The sequence below is a fragment of the Anoplopoma fimbria genome, chromosome 14 (genome assembly GCF_027596085.1).
Source record: "Anoplopoma fimbria isolate UVic2021 breed Golden Eagle Sablefish chromosome 14, Afim_UVic_2022, whole genome shotgun sequence".
NCBI classification, from domain to species: Eukaryota; Metazoa; Chordata; class Actinopteri; order Perciformes; family Anoplopomatidae; genus Anoplopoma; species Anoplopoma fimbria.
This window is the reverse complement of record NC_072462.1, coordinates 9,841,798-9,864,523: the sequence shown is the minus strand read 5'-3', so window position 1 is coordinate 9,864,523 and position 22,726 is coordinate 9,841,798. Positions and strand designations below refer to the sequence as shown.

Here is a 22,726-nt window from a genome sequence, read left to right as displayed (position 1 = left end):
ACTGGCCGTTTCTCAATACCAAGTACGGTCAAGTATGGACTTGCAAACTTGCAAGTTCATACTTGGATAGTTCGACTCGGGAGTACAAACTCCCGAGGACGGGAGGACGAGTACGGTCATTTTGCAATTGGAACAGCAGCGAACTTGATGACGTCACCAACGTCACGACGTCACCAACTCAGCTCGTCGGTCCCGCCTACTCCGGTTATCTTCAGTCATATATATTGACAATAAAACGAAATATGATATAAAACACAACCTTTTTTCGTTTTCATTTAGAAAATATAAAAATATTATGTATATGTATATATATATATATATATATATGTATATGTTTTGTGTTACATCTGCAACCACAACCACAGAGACACCGGAGCCAGCGGCACATCTGCAGGAGCCTAGCCGAGATCAGGCTGCTGTCAGCGGGCTGCATGAGCACCACCGCCCGGTCTCCTCTCTGGTCCTCTCATCTCCGACAAACGTCGGCGCTTTTTTCAAACAGGCTCTATCTTGATAAATCGACCGCATATTTTAAGTCTTAACAACTACATTCTCGCTTAAAAAAATGTTAAAACTAAATTCCGTTACACAACAACAGCAGTATTTAGACAGTTATAACTGACAGTTGTGAGCCGTCTCCGCCGCTGTCGGCTCTTGTTTGCTGGTGAAATGCATTCTGGGAGACTTGGCTGTCCAAAGTCCACACAAGTCTACTCCGATGCATCCTCGGTATAATGGGCGGAGCGAGGACACTTCCGGGTATCTGGACCGTACTTGGCTTGATGCGAACTTGTGTATTGGAACAGTACTTGGGCCGCGCTTGATGACGTTTCACAAGTTCACGAGGACACAAGTACAGAGAAGTTCACATATTGAGAAACGGCCACTGAGTGACAGGAGTGTATGGGAGCAGAACTGTGACAGTTTCCCCACTACTACCAAAGCCTATTTAATGCCAGAAAGAAAAAACGAGTTGCATAATAAAAATAAAACACACATGCTAAGTCAAGTTATCACACGTGTAAACCATCTGAGGCAAAATTGTCATTTTTGATTCAAAATAAATTGAATGAAAATGAATAGATACTACACCAAAAGTCAACATTTTGACAGATAGAATCTTCTTTCTTTTCCTTTTCTTGGTGGAAAAAATCCTTCTATATCTTTTGTCAGACAATTTTACCAGTCGTAAGTACAATAACACCGGCTGACATCGACACATTGGTTAAAACATTTATTTCATAATCATCGTTTACAGCGTTTCAAAACAGAGAAACCCTTAAACTTGTCAGTAGGTAATGAAATGGATAACCTCTGCAACGGTTCACATTGAAATAGTGCTTTGAAAAAAGTAAATAACATTCGACGAGGGCGGACTACTCAGTCAGCAATTTTCCTAGTTTTCACATAGCAACTTATTCCTTTTTTTTTTATTGACCACTGTTGCATGTCATAACTCTGTCCCTATCCCCCGTTTCTACACATCTGTCAAATAAATGTTGAAATGAAAAATGTCTTCTCTCTGCAGTCCAAAAAAAACAGACCAGTGAAGCCATTTAGACCTTTTGGCTGCTGAGACCAGGTCACAGTGAATGTTTGCTAATAAAGAATAATGACTCGAAGCTGTACACTGATGTTGGTAGAAAGTAACAGAGCACAGTATGAGGTCCATGTCGTCCTCAGAGGACCATAGCACATTTAATACTATGTTTGAACATTGTAGGATGAGAAGAAATGAAAAGGTAATGCTTTCTCTGACGGACTGTGATGAGAGGGTTTGACCACAGACTGTCACTGCCGGCTGTAACGAGAGTCCCTTCTGCTTCATTAAGGACCATATATACAAATAAAGCAGTAGAGTGATCCTTAAACTAAATAATTGCCATGTGAGCTCCAAACTATACATAGCTCAAATATGTATTCAATTTTCCCATTTCCTATTTCTGATTTTCAAAAGCAGTTAAAAGGAGCAGTGTGTAGGATTTAGTGACATCTAGTGGTGAGGTTGCTGATTGCATCCAGCTGAACTTACATTACATTACATTACAGTCATTTAGCAGACGCTTTTATCCAAAGCGACTTACAGGAAGTCCTGAACTCCCCTCCCTTCCCAAACGTATCGAGAACTACTGTGGCCCTCAGGTAACATTTCAATTTATTTGTCCCTTTCTAGTGCCAGAGTTTGGTTTGTCCATTCTGGGTTCCTGTAGAAACATGGATGTTAATCATGGCGGACGCCAAGAGGACCTGCTTTTTATGTAGATAAGAAGGACTCCCTTTATTATAACGAAAACACAACAACTCTGTTTCAGGGGATTTTATACTAATAAAAACATAGCTATGAATATTATTTTCCATTTCTGCTAATAGATCCCCCTTAATTCTACACACTGGCTTTTAAAATGTACTTTTGTATTGAACCTGCACTGACAGCCCATACATGTCAACGTGATCTTTGTTACTTGATTACATTCATGTGCAGAGAATGTACTAAAGACAGAGTACACACTCAACGTATTTTAAGTGACAATGCTCTGGTGACCAACTGTAACATCCCTGTAGAAGTAAAGCCGTCCACATGAGGGCGCTACAGCAAAACACTGCTCAATCAGAGACAGCTTCATCCTCAATCCGCCTGCTGTAGCACTACTGAAACTTGTGGTTCACAAACGCAACATGTGCCATATACTGAACATACGTATGAGTATGTTTGGGGTTTTATGAACTATAAAGATGTGGCTGTGGAAGTTTTGTACGTGAGTGCAAAGTTGTAAACTACAAGCTCTAATTCCCATTAAAGTGTAACTCTCCCAAAGCATCTGAAGTATTTATACTTGGTTACGTGTAAAAAATTATGACATTAACATAGCAATAGACAAAATTTTCAAATCCCTCTGTAGCGTTTCCAGATGCTATTATTGTTGAGCTGCTGTTGCAAAGATAACGCTCGTTTTCCAGATTACAACTGGCGACAAATTTGGCAACTTTCAGGAGGAAAAAAGCAAGACATATTAAAATATATATTATTCAATCCCAATGCTGCTCAGAATAATCACAGGCTCTTCTGCCAACTTTAAGCTTTATGCAAATGACTTGAGTGAATGATGAACTTATAGAGAACTGGCATGCTGTTCCTTCCTATTAAAAGTTGCTGAGCAGCGCTTGAAGCAAAAAAGTGTTTACATTTTGAGCAAAGAATTCAGATGAAAGTATGTGGATCGTCCTCATCACTTGATCCATAGAGCATGAATGCCAACGTTGCCTTTAGCCCCGCCTTCCAGCCCTCAGTCCTGCCTTGTTCTCATTCACAGAAACAGAGGAAGGAAAATAACTCTGCATTCAAGCATTTTAAAACTTCTCGGACCTAATGAATTGGGGTTCATTCAGTCTCTATTCCAATCTAAGCCAAGGGGGGAAAAGTCCTATGGTTTCCCATAGGGTCACATGACGGATACGGATGGTTGTAATTCCGCCATTTGGCCCCTATGTCAAATTTGCCTCTTTCCTTGGGGTTTTGGTGTGACGTTGGAGCTAGCTACTTTTATTGGAAAAGAGGATTCGACCCATTGCACAGGACACACTGCATTTTTTTCCCGCAGTTACTTCAGTTGATCCTCCGTTTGCCATTTCCACTACGCCGGTTAGTTGACCTGATAATCTTTGGTCAGTGGTGATAGCTACCAGGGTAAGAAAAACACTGTCCTCTTCCTGTTTTGGGGTATTCCTTGGTGCCGTAAATTAAGCCTTCGCTTTTACATGGAGATCCAAGCCAGTGGCAGACTGCAGCATTGTGAGTAACCAGGCTTATAGGGAATGAATGGAAACATTATTCTAAAGCCATTGCATCGTGCAATCAACATTGACCTCATTAAGATAAGTTAAGCAAAACATTTGCCTATTTAACAAAAGGCACAGAAGCATTCACATAGATGACACATCTCAGTCCGTCTGCGTTCCTACTGTGGCCTGTAGCCACCCAGCTGAGGCATGTAGCTGGAGGCCGGAGCCGCTGACTGGCCGTCAGTAGGTGTCGCCTGCTCACAGTCCTCTTCCAGGGGACAGAAGTCCAGAGGCTCCAGCGCCTCCTGCTGCTCCGTGAAGTCAGCAGGGTTGGCGCCGTCACCGATGCCATGTTTGGAGCAGGGCCGTCGGGGGAAACGCTGGGACTGTCTGCTGCCCTCCTGCAGCAACGTGTCTGGGTTCTCCTCAGAGTCCAGCAGGGGCTGTGTTGACTCGGACCGTGAGAAAATAGCCTGCTGGGGTTGGGGGTTCGGGGTCTGACCCTTGTAGCCGTTGGAGGCCACCACCGAGGAGTACTGAACGGTGCTGGCCGTGGTGTCGGCCATGTCGCCGCCCTCGTCGCTGTCGGACACACTCTGGCGGGGCGAGGACATGCAGGAGGAGCCCCCGATGCCGCTGCTGTGCTCCTCGGACAGGTACTTGTCCTTCTTCAGGGGGAGGCTGGCCTTGTCCTCCTCGAACACGCATTTCCCATCGCACACATCCACATCGAGCACACTGACACCACACAGACAGTTCTCCTTTGGTGTCTCTGCCTGTAGAGGAGGACAAGTGAAGAAGAATAGGCTAATTATAATCAGACTAATCAAACTTTCTGTGCTTAGAGTTTCTGTAGTGGTCAGCCTGGAAATAGATCAGAAGAGCTGGTTTGTGAACCAGAAACTGGACCTAAGTGGACAGTTTTTGAGCAAATACTCAGAAGGACCCCTGAAACTGTAACTGCTGTGGTTGGAAAACAACACAGAGTTTGAGAACCTTCAACAGGTCAGACTGTTTTAGGATTTTGATTTGTATGCTGTCACCCTCATGTGTGTCAGTTCAAAAGCAGTCCTCACTTTCAAAGGATAATCAGGAGACCAGTTTCCAATAGTGCTCTCTCCAGGGTTTGGAATCTGAGGCCAAAAATTCTCCTTGATCCTGTCGGAAGAGGAGGAAACAAGGGGGGTTATACGTCAGCTTAGGGACTGTGGATCCAGAGCTAACAATTCAACATGAGAACTTTTAAAACATTTTCATTCACTAAGTATCTGAGCAATGGGGTTTAGCAGGTTTTTATCTGGTTGCTATGAACTGTGGTAAATAGTAAAAACTGTGGACAGTCCTGTGGCTAAGGGGTACGCTCTAGATGGACCGGTTCAAAAGACCCACGTCTGATGATTGGAGGGTTTACAGCTGTAATGAGTGACCACACCAGTGTGATGAAAAGCCTGCCATCAGCAACAGCTTAGGTGTTCAGGTGGGACTTACGCATCCTTTTTGTAGACGCAGAGCAGCATGGTCACGATAACAACGAACAGAAAGCCAAGGCTCACTCCGACCACAATGCCCTCCATCTCTCCTGGTGCTGAGGGAAACACAGAGAATACCATATTCTACCAACAGTCCAACAAGCCAAGCTAGAGAGAAAGAGTCATGTCAGCATACTTGAGTCTCCACAACAAATGGAAATAAATTGAGCCAATTGACATGAGTGAACAGAGTCCCCCCTTATTCCATGTGCATGTATCGCTTATGAAACAAGTCATTCACTATTTGGAGCTGTGGGTAGCATATTAAAGTACAGAGTCAGTAGCCTGAGATAAAATCTAAACTTGATCATGTTTTGGAGGAATGGATAAATGTAAAAAACATAAAGGGAAATGTCCTCAGCTTGAAATTATTAGGATTGCAAAATAGTGTAATGGCAACTTTTCAAGTTGGCGGGGTATTTACAAATACGACGGGCGCAAGCGAGCACAGTCGCAGCTTTATCTGCAGCTAAATAAGATTTCACGCCATTTTTTTGTGCATGTCTAGCAAGGAATAGAACTCAAAACAAAGCGTTCTCCGCTGCTGAAAGCATCAGTGGCGGTCGAGAGGGAGTTCCATTTAAATGTGTGAAAACTCTACCGTCATAACCTCAACAGATCCTCTACATCCTGTTTACACACATGCCTAGGACTCCAACCCAATCTACAGAAAAAAACCATTTCTTGCATTACAACAATTTCTTTATCATATTGTGAATTAATCCTTAATGTCTTTTTTACTTTGTCTCATAATAAAACTTTGCCTCTTCTCAGAACAGGATGTTTTGATTTAGTGGCCAACCAGGCCGTGTCAATAAGGTATCAATGAGCAGCATCAGTATGCTAGATGTTCAAACTGAGCTTTGGCTCTGACTTTGTGTGTGTGTTTGTATGTTGTTTCACAGTCTTATCTTTTTATGGAAAAGTAGAAATTGGCTTTGAGACATTTTTGAAACATCATGGGATCCTTCATCACGGTCACCATGGTTTCCACTCACCATATTTCAGAGTGGTGAATGAGTGATTGAAGCTGGTGGCTGAGCCGGTGATGGTTGAGGCTCTGATCCAAGTGTCGTACTTGGTGTTGCCTGTCAGCGACTTTAGAGTGCATGAGATGGTGTCAGCTGGCACGGTTATTTCTGAAAAATGAGCAAAACAGAAATCGGCAAATAAGAGTGGCGCTAGAGTGCCATCAGTAAAACAATTCTTGTGGTCTGGAACTAAATAGACAGCTGTTTCATTCAAGTCAGAGCTACGTACGGTGTATTACAGTTCCACTTGTGTAGAATATGGTGTAGTTTGTGATGAAGCCTCGCCGATTGCTTTGGCGGATCTCGTTCCAGACCAGCTCTGCCTCATTACGTCCTGGTTTACCGCTCAATCTAACAGCGGGGGCTTCCAATGGAGCTGCAACAAACAAAGCAACAACATGTAGGCTAATCATGCAAAAGGATTCAGATATAGCCTGACTTTATACTGGGGATTTGTGGCAACATCTCTGGAGGAACTGATTGAAATTTTAAAAAAACTTGATAATTGAAATTAGCAATTTATTTATATGAGTATGTGAATATGTATTTATGTGGAAATGTGCGTGTATCTGCAATTATATTTTATCCTTTGCTCTTTTTATGTCTGTATGTGAAACACTTTTCTCATAGTTTAGAAATGTGTTGTATAATAAGCTTTATTATCAACCACACAAGATATTAGTCATAGTTTTAGTTTTTAGATTAAACCTTCGTTGCACAACATGCGACTAATAGCCAACAATGTAGTGGTAAATATTACAATTACATATTTGATTTTCTACAAAAAGCGGTGTTTGTTGTCAAAACTGAGAGCCAATCAGCTCTTCGATCAGACGACAGCCAGACGTTTCCCATCATGAACTTGATCTTGCAGTCTGTGGAGAGCAACTACATCGTCTGGCTCTAAAAACTGCCTTTCCCTCGTTTGCCTACCCGTGCATGAAGTCAAAGCTAGTCGGGATCAAATCTAACTGACATGCATTGAGCTGCGATGGCCCATGACTGATTATGCGCAGGACTGGCTGTTCTCAGATGAGCCTAATAGCAAGCACTAATCCAAGACCAGATCTAAATGGCTTACCTTCGGTGGCCTGAGAGCTCAACACACTTCACATTGAAGAAACAAATGCAGACAGAAACAACACCAGCAAATAAGTAAACTTGACCTTCACCATATTGACGACACATGTGCAGCATTGATGAAAAAGCGCTGCAAGGAGTGTTTCCAGGGGAAACGAGTAAGTGTTGCACACGGCTATGACAAGCTTCTTGTTGCAGTTTGTGGAGTTATGAAAGTCGGCTGTCAGCCTTTTGTGTTGGAAAATGACCTAAAGTTTATTTTTTATTAGTTTATTTTAACACTGTGATGGCATGATTCAGATAAATGGACTGTACTTGTACAGTGCTTTTCTAGTCTTCCGACCACTCAAAGTGCTTTTACACTACATATCATTCACCCATTCACACCCATTCATACACTGATGCAAGGTGCCACCTGCACATCAGGACTCTAAGTCTAACTCATACAACATTCACACACCGATGGCACAGCCTTCGGGAGCAACTTGGTGTTAAGTGCCCAAGGACATGGGTATCGTACCGCCGATCCTATGATTGGAGGACGATCCTGCTCTCCACTGAGCCACAGTCGCCCTTTGCAAGATAGTATTGCAAATATCTGCAGTTAACCTAGCGTAAGCATTTATCTTATTATTATAATATATGAATCATGCAATCACAATGATGGATGGCAGACTTTAATACCTTCATAAGTCACGAACCTTGTGTGCATCACTTTTTAGTGTCCCCTGGAAACACTTGCTGTTGTGTTGTGAGTTTGTATCTTCAAATTGGCGAAGATATGCCTTAATTTGATGTGTCTGTCTGCTTGTGATTTCTTAAGAAATTAGAGTAAAAAGATTAGATACGCAGAGTTGGCAGCAGAGGTTGGCTGTAGAGGTTTTGTTTGACACATTTTTAGTTTGGCACACTGGCCAAATGTCTACAGTTAAGAAAATTACATCTTTAAATATAAGACAGGACAACACAGAAACTTAACAACTAACAACAATAGTCAACATTTAATTGATTATAATTAACCATTTGAAAAAAACTAATTTAATCAGGCAGCATGCTATGGAAGATTTAAATTGCATTGATGGAAACATGAAGTATATGGTGAAAAACGATACACTTTATAAGTTTGTGTTTTATATATGCATTTACTGAAAAAAACATGTTCAATGAAAATCGGAATGAATATTCCTGTTGTTCCTCAAGACACAACAAAAGAAGCGAAGGGAAGAGGTGTATTGCAGGGACAACACATCTCCATCTCCACTGCACCTCCTCATGCGAACTAATGACAGTGCTGTGCATGAACAGTATTATTGGCTGGACTAGGCTGAAATGCATTAATCCTCTTCCCTTTTTTTGTGTTGTTGTCATTAGATTTGAATGCATCATGGAAAATTCATGTCACAATGAAAAACAATTCATTCAGTTGTTAAAGACAATAGGAAAATAACTGTCATTAAACATAGGTTTTTTATTTAAATATGAGCCAGTAAATGCAAAGATAAGAAGAAATCACATACAACAACAGTTGTTGTAAAGTTAACAGCTTCAAAGTATGTTGTTTTTTCTCTCTCTCATTTTGTACTGCTTACAATGAGTCACTGATGTGTGTGTGTGCGTGTGCGTTATCTTACCTCCTTGCTCCAGAAAGGCTGCTCTGATTGCTGGCTTCCCAATCCGTCCGGAGTATATTGGATACACAGATACGTTGTAGCAAACAAACTTTTCAAGGTTGCCTAGATTTTACATTGAGATCAAGAGTTGAAACAAATGTTAGTTTAAAGTAAAGCCCCTAGAAGCTGATGTATTTAGATTAAAGTGGAGTATTAATTAAGTGATACTCAACCCAAATCAAGATTTAGAGTATGACACACCCTGTGGGCTTGAAGGGTGGCTGTTAGAAGTTTGTTCTTCCATGGAGAAAAGCTGTGTCAGCTTGGATGTACACATTTTCATAGACCTAATGCAGTGCAGCAATCTGCACAAAAACTACATAACTATGCTGAACATTAATTCAGACTTGATGTTGCCTGATCACACAACATAAGTAGGTTTCTAAGCTGAAGTTAACCACATTACCACTCGGGTGCGCCTCACCATCATTGCAGGAGAAATCATTCACAGCCCGACACCATATTGGCCAGCTCGACCACACACACCATGAGGAAGGCTCTACACTAACTTTTAAACCCACCGAGCATCAGCTTTGGATGGCCAAAACTGAAAATATGGTTGCCATTTTTGGTAACCCTATATTTTGAGTAATTAAAATGCTATGCAGTTATAGGAGACTTCACATGTGTTCATTTTTATTTATTTTTTTCAGTTGAATCAATTGGCACTTTTGACTTTTGATGTCGACGGGTTAGTCAAACTTCTCACCCCGCAGTCAAAGAACTTCATCTGCTTCACCACTGTCTTTAACAGACGCAGGTAAATGCACCAGCATGGTGTTTGGCTCCAAATCTGAATGCAACAGCCATATTTAAACATCCCTAATGCAACTAAATAAAAATGTATTTATTTCAGTTGGCACCTTTTGCTGTTCACCTTCCCTGTTTTCTTTTACTTAAAAATCTGTTGCCACTGATGGCAACCTAAGGCCACAAATAAACTCATTGTTGGCATGTTCCCACATCTAGACGGATCCAGTGTGTCTCAGCTAAATCACTGGTGTTTTCTATTAAGGTACATGGGCATGTCTCAAACGGTTAGTTCCTCTCTAAAAGAGCTTGATTCAAGGCATCATCACTAAGTGATTACATTTTCATTCCCTGATATGGTTAACTCACTTTATCATGAATGATGATCAAAAAATGGTTTGTGTTTCTATGAATGGGCTGGCTGAAACTCATGACAGCTTATTATTGGAGTGTATTGCAACTGTGTACATCCAATCTGACCAGTCCATGATGGAACTACACAACTTTTTACAACCACTTGTACAGACAGTGAGTATTTCATTCTCCATGAGGACATATTTTTGAATGAAATATCACTTGGCATGTTGCAAAGGATAAGGGATTACCTTTAATGGCAGTGATATTCTTGTGTTTGTTTTCCCTCTGCCAGTCTGTCTGCTCACCATTGACCCACTCCACCACGTACTCTGACAGAGCTGTGCTGTTGGGGGGTTTCCACTTTAACCACAGCTGGCCTGCATGGGGCCACACCTTCAGCTCTCCAACTGGGGCGAGCTCTGACACACACACACACACACACACACACACACACACACACACACACACACACACACACACACACACACACACACACACACACACACACACACACACACACACACACACACACACACACACACACACACAATATCACTTTTTTACTTTGAGCCTTCACAACACTCAGCAAATGTTATTATTAGCTATGTTGTGCAGCAGCATGTGTCTGTGTGTACAGGATAAGACAAGACGCAGCAGCGGACTACAGTCTTGAAAAGTGAATCACAAAGCCTCTAAATCTGGATGTTATGGCGTACAGTGTTTTAAATGCAGAACTGAGTTCAAGATATACTCACACAGAGCAATCGCCTGCATCAGAAAATATTAAGATATTATTAGAAACCCTCAGAAGAGCAGTTTAATAGAGTGCTGTTTCCCTGACTGGAACTTATCATACATTTTGTGCCTCTCAAGTGCAGCAGTAAGTTGGTTGGCCACAACCTTTATCGAAGATTTTTGAGTTCATGGGCAAAGCTGGATCTAAGGTAGTTTTGAAACAATTGTATTAATCTTGTCGAATCTTAGAATTTATTTTTGAGGAAGGTCCAAGCATTCTATAATACAGCATTAAAAGAACCAAGGTGATCTTTGAGATATATGAGATGCAGTTATAGCCCCGTGGCTTTCAATGGCTGCTCTGTCCTGGGTCACTTTCGTCTCAGGGAGCAGACAGCATCTGTAATCCACGGAGAACTACTAGAAAGCCCTAGTCCTATCCTTAAAAAGGTGCAAATTTGTCCAGCAACGTGGAGCAATACTCATTAAAAGACTGCATTAAAAAATTCACCATCATTAAGAATCGTGTTAATATCACAAAAAAAGTGCATTGAGAACTGATCAACTGTACTTTGTTGATCAGAAACCTTTTGCAAAAATGCAGGGACGCAATGTTTGTTTAAAACACACGTGATCAGCATTTACAGAGAGATCAAAGAAAATACATTAATGTTCACTAATCAGTAGCTCCTCAAGAACTCAGATAAAAACTAACCCGCTGGACGGAGAGGTTGATAAATTAAAACACAAAAAAAACTGCTTTACGTACATATGCCAGTGGTGTTTGGCGTTGCAGCACTGAAAATAAAACATGCAGCGGTTTAGATTAAACATTGTAAGTGTGCCTCTAGAGTTTCACCGGGGACACCTACCGTGTGCTTTTTCTAAGATGACCAACGTTGCATTATCAGAGATCCCCACAGAATTGACAGCGTTGACGTACACTTTCACAGATTTCTTGTCAGCCAGGTGAATCTGTTTAAGGTCGGTGATAGAGCCGCTGTCCGACTTGTTGACTGAGAAACTTCCCCACTCCAAACTCCCATTCTTCACTTTATCCTTTTGGTGTTGAATCATTATGTTGAATCTTCTTATCCTCCCATTGGCAAATACAGGATCCTGGCAGAAAAAAAAAAAAACACACTGCATGTTACCTTTCTGCATAAACTCAGAATAAAACTGCTGCAGAAACAGTGTGGTCTTCAGAAACTGGGATGCAATTATCTCAAAGAAACCATTTGGGTGTATTTTAACAATGTTTTGGTTGACTATTATTGTGATGCCATTGTGCACTGTGTATTCAGGCGCTTGAATGATGACAAACCTCTCTTTTACTACCTTTAAAGAATAAGACCTTTGTTCAACAGAACTCTGTTGTCCTCCGAATTAAAAATACATTCAATCAACAGTGAGTGGAGTTTATGGTAAAACAACTTTGACAGTAGCTCTATATTGGAACGGAGACAGGCTGTGTTAAAAACATGAAAATGCAAAATACTTTTATTTATACTCAATTTAATTATGATTCCATATAGCAAAATGCAGGGAGAATTTGACTTCCCTCTGGTAAACAGTTATGTAGTGTGTATATGTCTAGGGCTTTTATTGTGAAGGCAAGAACTAAAGGATCCAGACTGCAAACTTTATTACTCCATCAATCTGACAAAGACTGCACATCTTTGTCAGATTGATGGAGTAATAAAGTTTGTATTCTCGGTTCGTACTACATGCTGTGTGGTTGTTTTATAATAATTGTTTTATAATCCTAAGTAGTATATTACATATATTGATATGTAATATACTACTGATTGTAAGTCGCTTTGGATAAAAGCGTCTGCTAAATGACTGTAATGTAATGTAATGTATAGGGGCAACTCATAACCTGTCCTGTCTGACAGGTAGATGAGACCCCAAAATTGGTAAAACTCTCAAGATGGTTGAAGTTATACATTGACATCTAAGAGTTAAGGTAAGACATTGGCCTATTGTGGTTAATGTTAGACATTGGCCTCTAATAATTAAGTTTAGACAGTGACCTCCAATGGTTAAGGATACACATCGCCCTCTAATGGTTCAGGTTAGACAGTGACCTATAATGGTTAAGGTTAGACAATGGCCTCTAATGGTTCAGGTTAGAGAGTGACTTTTAATGGTTAAGATTAGACATTGACCTCCAATAGTTGAGGTTAGACATCGACTTCTAATGGTTGAGGTTAGACATTGACCTCCAATGGTTGAGGTTAGACATCGACCTCTAATGGTTCAGGTTGACAGCAGAGGGACACTCCTAGCTTAGCTTCATCAAAGGGGAGAACATACACCTCCCTACAACTCCAAAGCTGTATTTAACGTGTGTAGGGACAGAAAACAAGGCATTGCAGTGTTGGCAGCTGTCACTTTAAACATGCAAGACACTTCTCAAACTCTTTCAGACATCGGATCCGCAGTGGCAGCAGTGTAACATGATTAATCCACAGTGAGGCTCTACAGCGCTTTCCACATAATCTGTATTTAGTGCAAGATATTACAGTACTGAGTCTGAGAGCACTTGTGATCACGCCTGAGTGATCAGAAGGCTGCTCTAACATGTGATTGACTCTTTCAGGCTTTTTTTATGAGCGCACAAACCCTTCCTACTGCATCCCTGTACTGATGAGGAGTACAGTGGATATGATCTGATCTTTTGAGCCACATTTACAAAAACGGTGAAAATTGTGCCAAATTTATGAAATACTATTATGTACAATATCAATGATCTTCCATTTTAGTAAATTCATAGACTCTAATGTGACCCTACTATAACCTGCAGTAAATCTTGTTTGATAAAAACATTACGCCGGGCCAGGTACGGCTGTCTTGCTGAAATGTTGCGTCAAACAGCACTTTTTGTATTATAAGGTGTGACAGTTTTGGGGAGATTAATTTGAATGTGATGTGGGTATTTACCTTACTAATAAACTTCACTTGTCGTTCATTTATACGGTCACCCTCAGCAATGGTTCTCCATAAATCCGGTTTACCTGGTCCTAGGACAAAGAAGAAAAAAAAAGAAACTAAAACTTTAATATTTCATTCACCAAAACAACACAAAATCTTACAAATCTACATGTTAACAGAGTGGGCAGATTCACGGTTCAGCAAATCTTTCACCACTGTAAATTTGCATTTTAAATATTTTTGTCATCATACCGGTTAGTGATCAATGAGGCAGCTTGAAAATTTGCACAAATTGTGTTCACCAAGCTGCACATTGTGGCAGTAAAACCATATTTGGAGCTTACTTTGAACAGTGCAAATCTTCACCAGACACTGATGTCAGTGCTTTAAGTACTGACTGAGAGCAAGTAGGGTCTCAGGACTTAGTCACAAGGATTCATATTAGCCGTGTTTCCATTCAATTGTCAAGCAAATTTCAAACAAACTTTTGAAATGTTTCAAAAAAGAAATGCAATTAAGGCCCAAATCTAGCACTTGAATGCTGCGCAGCACGGGTCTTGCTGGGAAGAGCAGTAGGATTCATAGAAACGCGGTGCAGACAGCAGAGCCCTGCACCTCAGACAGGTCGCAATAAAATGCAGGGCTGATACACTGAGACGCTCACATTTACTCCTCAATTACCATGCCAGAGAAAAGCCCAGCTGAAATGGGGAGAACATTCAAAAGGACCAGCCAGCCCAGGATCGAACCCCAGCCCCTCTTGTGGGAGGCCACAGACCTATCCACTACACCACTGCACCTCGCCCGCAACTACCTCAAGCGAGCGAAAAAACTTTTCCGGAATCAAGGAATTTAAAAGCATTTCGCCATTTCCATACAGCTGAAATACTTCATTAAAGAATATGTGACTGGAAATACAGCTATAAAACAGATATTAGACAATACATTTATCTGAAGTTCTTCAATTGTCACTGAACACCATGTTGTATTTGGTGGTCAACCACTTTTACTTAGTCGAAGTACACTGATTTGCCATGTCATAAAACTCACGGTCCTCCGGTGTTCTCTGGGTAGCGTTGTTACTCCAGTTGCTCCAGTAACCATGACCCTCCCTACCGTTTTTGCAGCACACCTGAGTGACATACACTGTGTCTGGCCGAAGGTTCTGGAGTCTGAAGGACTGTATGTCCTTGTCAGTGTCAACAAGAGGTACCTAAAGGACATTAAACACAACTCTTTTATTCTATTGGTCAACTAATAATTTGAAAAGACAAACAGCAAACTTGGCAGTTGACCAGGCATCCACACGTAGAAAATAACACAAAACTATGAAACTGGCAAAAGCAGAAAAGACACATGAATACATTGACATTAAAGTTGTTGTCCTTATGATAAGATGACTTTATTAAGGACTATAATGAAATTCTTGTGCCAGAGATTGATCAGAGATTACAACAGAAGCATAAGACATACACACATATATGTACACACACACACATATACACAAAGAGACATTTATATATGTTATGTTTATATACACACATACATCTGTATATATAAACACACACACACACACACACACACACACACACACACACACATATATATATACATATACACACACACACACACACACACATATATATATATATATATATATATATATACACACACACACACACACACATATATATATATATATATATACATATATACATATAGAGACACACATGCGCATGCTATTGTGCAAGCTGGCTCACTGCTCAAACTGGGAAACTTAATTGGAACAGCCTGCTTTTTTAGTTTGGTTTTAAATCAATCTCATTAGTTCTACCACTGATTTTTTTTTATTACTGTGAGTGGTAGAATAAGAAAAACATACTTACATAAGTCCAATTTTCAGATCCATTTGGGCAGAATCTTATTTTATATGTTAACATCACATATACATAAGCAATAGGATGAGTCCAGTTCATCAGAAGGGATTTGGGGAAATTGTTCTCTGAAATTACTTTGACATCTGATGGAGGGTTTGTTTTCACTGTAGCAAAAAGACACAACAAGCTTTCAGCATTTCAGTGGTGTGACTGGTGAGTACAGGTTCTAGACCAGACTAGATCCCAACAAGCAGACATGAAGATGCAAACTCACCAAACCAGCCGGCATCTTCTTTCAGATGCTCAGACTGTATTTTCCCCAGTTTATTGTGTGCCTCCACCCAGATCTCCAGTAGCATATGATTGGGGAAAGTTTCCGCAAAATCCACTTGGGTACTGTTGTTATTGGTCGACACATTATAGGCCTGGGGACTGTTGACAAAAGATTTGAATACCATTTAGAGGAACGCAACAGCAAGGCCTAAACAACGATACATACAAATGGAATTCTTCCAATCTTAACACTTTTCGCGATACTTTGTTTATTTATTTAATTTTTATTTACCCCTCACTTTAACACACAAATATATGCCCATCCAAGATATGAAATCTCTAACACTGCTGGCTTCATCTGTCGGTTGATGAAGAGCAAAAGTAATAGCTTGAAATAATAGCAGTGGAGTCAGTTCTCTCACTGGCTGCAGCACTGATTGAATGTAAAATTAACCTTGTAGTTGAATAATCTCTGTGCCTTGACTGACAATTATCGTCAGAGTTCGATCATTTATGACATCACATCCTTTTTCAAGCCGAATAATGATCCCTTAACACGTTCCACACTTGATTTTGGAAGGAGGAAAAACATAGCTGCAGCCTCTATGGGTTCACAGGTGAATGGGGCCGTTTGTAATACTTGAGACCTCAGCCCACAGCTCAAATGTAGCATGGTGCTATAGTGATTCGGTACATCACTGTTGCACAGATTGTGGAAAATGCCTATTACCAGGCAGGGCAAGCAGGATTAACAGACTGAGTGAAGGGACATTTTAAAACGTCTCAGTGTTCCCCTTATATTTATTTTATGAGCAGAATTATGTCAAACAAAATATTATCATTAATCATCCTTCAGTCCAGGAGGAAATTCCCTTCAGTCGTTCCTGAGATATCCCGTTCATGAGAATGGACCGGACAGATAGACAGCCTAAAAAAACATCATGCCCTCGGCCACGGAGACATAGAAACTTCTAGGTGCGTACTCACGAGTTCATTGCAACATGAAGTGTATATGTTGTAGGGACTTCTGCGGTTTGAAGTCCTACTGGGTCCCACCAACACGTCATGGTTTTAGAGATGTACGTCTTCTCCTGAACGGCCTGACAGGACAGATTCTCAGGCTTCCTCGGACGATCTGATTTTGAGACAAACAACACACAGAAACTTATTTGATTAAGAGATAGTTTTCTATATATACAAAACTACATGTGTACCTATTTTAATGACATGGGTATTAATGTATTTGAGAACAACTAAAAGATGAGAGTGAGGGTCAAATACATGTTTAGTAACTAAGAAGTTTGTCTTTTATTTGTCCAGGTTGCTTTTGAACTCAAGTTTAGCCTACATTATTCCTTAGCCACAGAAAGTCAAATTTGGTCAAATCTAAAACAGGATGTAGGTCTGCCAGTTTTCAAAGATGCTAACATCAGACAGTTTGAGTAATACCTGCCCTCATTTATAGTTCTAAAAACTGTCTGTAGTCAAAGGTGATCATGACTAATATAAATTAATTACCAAACATAGAAGCATTTATTACAGGCGCTTAGAAAACAGCTACAGGTTTTACAACACAAACTTACAGCCTTTCGTTAAGGAAATCCCGTGTATAAATTTGCCTTCGTTCAGGGCCAAATAGGGCGACTTTTTCTTGCAGAAGCAATACAACCATTGAGGATTTTCACTGGTGATGGTGATGGGGATGGTGACGCTGAGAGCGGATTCGTTGATCTTGGTGTACTGTTCTTTTGGTACAGTAGTCTGAGACAGATTCCAGTAGAGGTCATCTGCTGTCACTTCGGCTGTGTTGATGATCATGCATGTAGCCGTGAAGTTAGTCCCAATCTCTAGCAACGGAGACTGTGGGGCTATCACCAAATAGTTGTTGATTTCTGAAGGTGAAGGACAGTAAGGCTATCAGAAAGCAGTGTCAAATTAAGAAAAAGGTAACGCCTGTTACCTATCTCCTGAAGACAAACAGAAACAATTCAATGTTTGTGATCAAGCATTTGTCCATAAATAGTGGCTGTACCTGGACTGTGGTCGTGCTGCTGAAACCCACTGCTACTACCATTATTATTATTAGTCACATTGCTATTATTATTCCCTGTACCATTACGCTTATTGGCTTTGCTTCTACCCTGAAGCCCTTTTTGCTTTCTCGCCTCGCAGGTTTCCACGAATCGTTGTGGTACCTGGACCGTGGTCGTGCCTCCTGCTGTGACCTGGCTGACACCCACTGCTACTTCGATTATTATTATTATTAGTCACATTACTAATACTATTCCCTATATCATTATCTTAATTCTACTATAGTCATTGCTGCTTTTATTATAAGTAGTCTTCATTTTTTTTCCCTTCGTTATTCTGCTTACTACTGTGATTATATGAATAATTTATGTAATATACATTGAATGTGTTGTATCTCTGTTATGTTGTTCATTCTGTACACATGACATCTATTGCATTCTGTCCATCCTGGGAGAAGGATCCCTCCTCTGTCGTTCTCCCATAGGTTTCTTCCTTTCTTTTTTTCTCCCTGTTAAAGGTTTTTTTAGGGGAGTTTTTCCTGTGCTGATGTGAGGGTTCCGGGACAGAGGATGTCGCATGTGTACAGATTGTAAAGCCCTCTGAGGCAAATTTGTAAATTTGGGCTATACAAAATAAACTGAATTTAATTGAATTGAATCAAACTCAACCTAGGGGAACAACACATTTTTCAGATTGTGACACTTCATGCACATCAGCTCAGTAGACTCTTAAGGAGCACCTACAACCTGCAGGGCGAAGGTCACGTGACCAGGCATCCAACAGGGTAAGGGGGGTCACTTTTTTCAAAATTCCTTTTTTTGCCCCATAAATTAACATGGGATCGCGGCTATGAGATGTTTCTCATTTTTTTAATAAAAAAATAAACGGGAGTTATGAAATGTTATGTATTTCCAGGTACAGTAAAGTGAGAAGGTATATTCATAATGTACTGCCCATATCAAAGAGTACTCGACACTGGACTTTAACATAAGCTAGCAGACATTGCAGTGATCTTGATAAATAATAAATAATGTTGGATCATAGACCTACCAGACCAGCTCGTATGTAGCTTTTATCTCTAACTGAGTACAACACCATGTGACATTCAGTGGGGTTAAGGGTTAAACATGCAGAGACCTTTTCTCATGTGTATTTACCACTTTTCTTGGAAAATGCTTGAAGTAAACAGGATAGCAATCTTAATCATAATGGGTTGCTTTTTTTAAATAGTTGGGAATATGAGAAAAGTGTGTAGAAATGCAAAAAATGGTATTCCCATATTTTTTTCCCAGAGGAGGACTTGACTAGAAGCCCCCACAACAACCCAACCAATTTTCAAACCATTGTTACGCCCTGGACTAGGGCAGCCAAGAAGGGAACTTAACCTCCATTGCCTTTGTTAGGCCTCAATGATAAACATTATGTGCCTTGGTGAGAGAATAATAAATGGAAGCATAACTGTGTTTGTTTTCTCCACAGGTTTGCTTTAAGAAGCAGGTAGGTTATACGTATTTTCACGGCAGACATACTGACTTGTCATAGCAGGAAAAACACAGATGAAACTAACAGTACCAACAATGGTTAATGTGACATGTGTGCATAACACAAGAGCCCTTCAGTTCAAGCATCTAAATGAAATGCAGCCATGTTTCCTGCTGTGACATCTGACACTGCACATCGTTTTGAAAGTGTTAATGGAAACGTTATTGTGTCCACTGCAGGGTAGTCGCAGATGTGACATTTCACAAGCAAACAGCAACAGAGAACTCCCACGTGACATTGTGTTCGGCGTCTATGTTCCGCTGAAAGACAAACAGTACCAGGACTTGGAATGGAAAAGGGTACTGACCAGCTCCAGCAGGTAGAGCAGAGGCAATGCAGGCTAACGCCAACAGCTGGAGCGCTCTCGCAGACACCATGGCGATGGTTAGCTAGGAATACAGACAGAGAACATGAGACCGGAGAAAGTACCGTTAGCGTCAGTTGCGTCTCAATACAAAGGCAACAAACCCAAAACTTGACCACCTAGTCTCAGTAACTAGCTAGTCATTGAGTAACGTCACATATGTGCGTCTCATCTTCTCTGCGTTCACTTTGCTAAGATACTCGAACTAACGCTAACGCTAGCTAAGGATGTACTACGGTGTTAGGTGAATAGGTAATAGTTAATAACGTGGGCTGTTCTTAAAAAAACATGCTAGGTTAGCGTGATTCCAACAACCCACGTCGTGTAACATGTTAGCCAAGGTCCTGAGAATTCAATAATTACATAAGCACTGAGAGCTCACAGTTTTCCATCCTTGTTGACGCCATATTGTTTCCGCAGTCAAACGTTATCACTTACCAAACGGGCTACAACGATGGTCCCCGTGCGAACTCTGCTACATTGATTACATATGTATATAGTGCGCAAATCTAACCATCGTGAAAACAAGAGTTTTACTGTATTTTCCGTCACGTCGGAGTCAGTGGTTCCGTGGTAGGACCGCCCACTTCCCGTCAAGAGAAACTTGTGTCGCAACATTTTGGGTGTGCGGCTCAACGCTCTCCAGATCTGACAACATACTGATGGACCCTCCTCTTCACTGCTGAGCCCTTTGGCGTGCTAGTGAACGTTTAGTGATCTGCTCAGAGGCTCAGTGAAGACATACTGTTTGCTGATTCGTCCGTTAAATTGTCCGTCAAACGTTTCTGGCGAATCGCTGGTTTCCGGTTTTCCTGTCTCCGAGGACAGGAAACCCCCCCCCACCACCCTGATGTTTTCCAGTATGTCTCCGCCCCTCTTGCTTAAAAGAACGCACGTGCCTATAAATGTTCGTGAACATTGACTTCGAGGTGACCATTTAACTGTGCTTGCCTTATCCTTAAAATCTGATTGATGATTCGTTGTAAAGACTTTAATGTCCAACGGCAGAGTATTGAGGCCTAACAGGCTGCATGTGAGTGCCAACTCAGCAAGCAGATAAAGTATTATTTATTCTCTAACGGAGACACAATAGCCAGTCCTACAATAAAAACACAATGTAGCAGGTTATATTATTAAATGTGAAACATTTCAAAAAGCTTACAACAACCCAAATTGGTAGAAAGAACAAAGATATGTCAAACAACACTCAAAAAATAGGCTTTTACACAAGGCAGAGGTTATAAAAAGTAGGGAGCAGTAGGGAATCTAGAGAGAAAATCAGTGTCAGTGTTGTCTTTCTCAGCGCAATGATTTACGGTATAAAAAAAGTTGGCTTTCTGTGTAAACCATCCTTGTTCTATGGCCCCCAGCTTAACAGTTGGGGGCACAATGGACACAGAAAGTATTTGAATTTCTCTGTTTCTACACTTCATAGTAAGGAGTTCTAATTTAAAGGAACTGTAGTTGCCATTGAAACGTTGGTGTGGTTTAAAGCTCCTGCTAGCATATGCAAAAACCTGTTCAATGCCGGCTTGTCACTAGGCCAAGAAAGCACCAAGCCCACAATTACTGGCATCAGTGCAGACAATATATGGGAGCGTGTATCAGTACATGCCAAGATGGAGGCTCTCGCTTGAGCTGCAGGAGGGCCACTTCACACTGAGTCCACTGAAGAGGGTCGAGAGTCGCCCTAGGCTGCTACCGGTGCCCGCTAGGAGTTTGTTAAGGGGTTTAGCAGTTTTTACAATATTTTCGATTGAAACGCTTATAACACACCACAAAACTGAGGAATGCTTGGACTTGCCTTACAGTGCTGGGGTGCTGACAATCTGCAACATCTGACCCTGGGTTGGGTCGAGACCCTGTGGCTGCTAACCACATGTCCCAAAAACTTCACCTCTTCCAGGAAAAGCTGGCATTTCTCTGTATGGAGACTGAGGCCATAGCGTCCCAGGGCTTTGAGCACTAACTCCAGATGGTCCAAATGATCTGAAAATTTCCTGGTGAACCCAATCACATCATCAAGGAAGACCATTGTAGACACTGTTAGTTGTTCCCCGAAGGATCGTTGCATGTGGCTGTCTAACTACATAATCCACAAGGCAACCTTGTCCTCTACCACCCCTCGACTAACATATACACAACATCTATTTGCTCTCAAACTCCCAGGGTCAACAGCAGAGAGAGTGGCCAGTCTCTGGAACCCTTGGAGCTCAACAGATCAAGAGTTTATATTCCTTACATTCCAGATGTTCACTACCCCTTAGCTGCTTGTGCTTAAGGAATTTGCTTCAGACACTTTTACTGAACAAGGTAAGTTGGGACCCACTAACAACATCCATGTGCCGTCCTCTTTGTAAACCTTTTTGTTTTTCTTATCCTGTTAAGCCAGACACAACACTATGAATGTTAAATGTTTCCATAAATCTGCTGAAATGCAGACTTATTGAAACATTTTAAGAGGTGCTCAAATTGTCTGCGATCCAGACCTAAAACACCCAAAGATTTGACCATGGGACAGCCCTAAACTCCCCATAAACCTACATACTCCTGGATTTTGAGGTGGGCTCCTGTATAGTCCGTGAGAGTTTAGGGCTGTCCTACTGTCACATCATCAAGTGTTTGAGGGCTCTCTGACAGACGTTTTGAGCCCTTTATGAACACTTTACATAAGTCCGCATTTTTGCAGACTTTGCCCAAGGGAATTACCCACAATTCATAGCAATGTGAGTTTAAACACATGGTAACCAATGTAAGCATGGAATTGTAA

The 22,726-nt window shown here is 41.1% G+C and overlaps 1 protein-coding gene across 1 annotated transcript; it reads right to left on the bottom strand.

Annotated features, from left to right (window-relative positions):
* Positions 1-1,200: 1,200 nt before the first annotated feature.
* On the bottom strand, positions 1,201-20,713 carry il6st (interleukin 6 cytokine family signal transduce). Its single transcript, XM_054612150.1, has 16 exons — positions 20,395-20,713; positions 19,900-19,981; positions 17,603-17,911; positions 17,007-17,154; positions 16,021-16,178; positions 15,756-15,910; positions 14,920-15,082; positions 13,879-13,958; positions 11,805-12,051; positions 10,446-10,616; positions 9,052-9,153; positions 6,570-6,716; positions 6,308-6,448; positions 5,269-5,365; positions 4,857-4,938; positions 1,201-4,556 (listed from the first exon to the last, which is right to left on the bottom strand). The coding sequence occupies exons 1-16, from the start codon at positions 20,572-20,574 to the stop codon at positions 3,957-3,959; spliced, it is 2,862 nt and encodes a 953-aa protein (XP_054468125.1). The 5' UTR covers positions 20,575-20,713; the 3' UTR covers positions 1,201-3,956.
* Positions 20,714-22,726: the final 2,013 nt, after the last annotated feature.

Excerpts from the sequence above, each read along its gene's own strand:
- il6st (XM_054612150.1), bottom strand. The coding sequence starts at position 20,574 with ATGTTGCGACACAAGTTTCTCTTGACGGGAAGTGGGCGGTCCTACCAC. Across the intron at positions 12,052-13,878 it reads AAGTGAAGTTTATTAGTAAG|GATCCTGTATTTGCCAATGG; the intron begins GTAAATACCCAC and ends TTTTTCTGCCAG. Across the intron at positions 10,617-11,804 it reads CATCTTAGAAAAAGCACACG|AGCTCGCCCCAGTTGGAGAG; the intron begins GTAGGTGTCCCC and ends TGTGTGTGTCAG.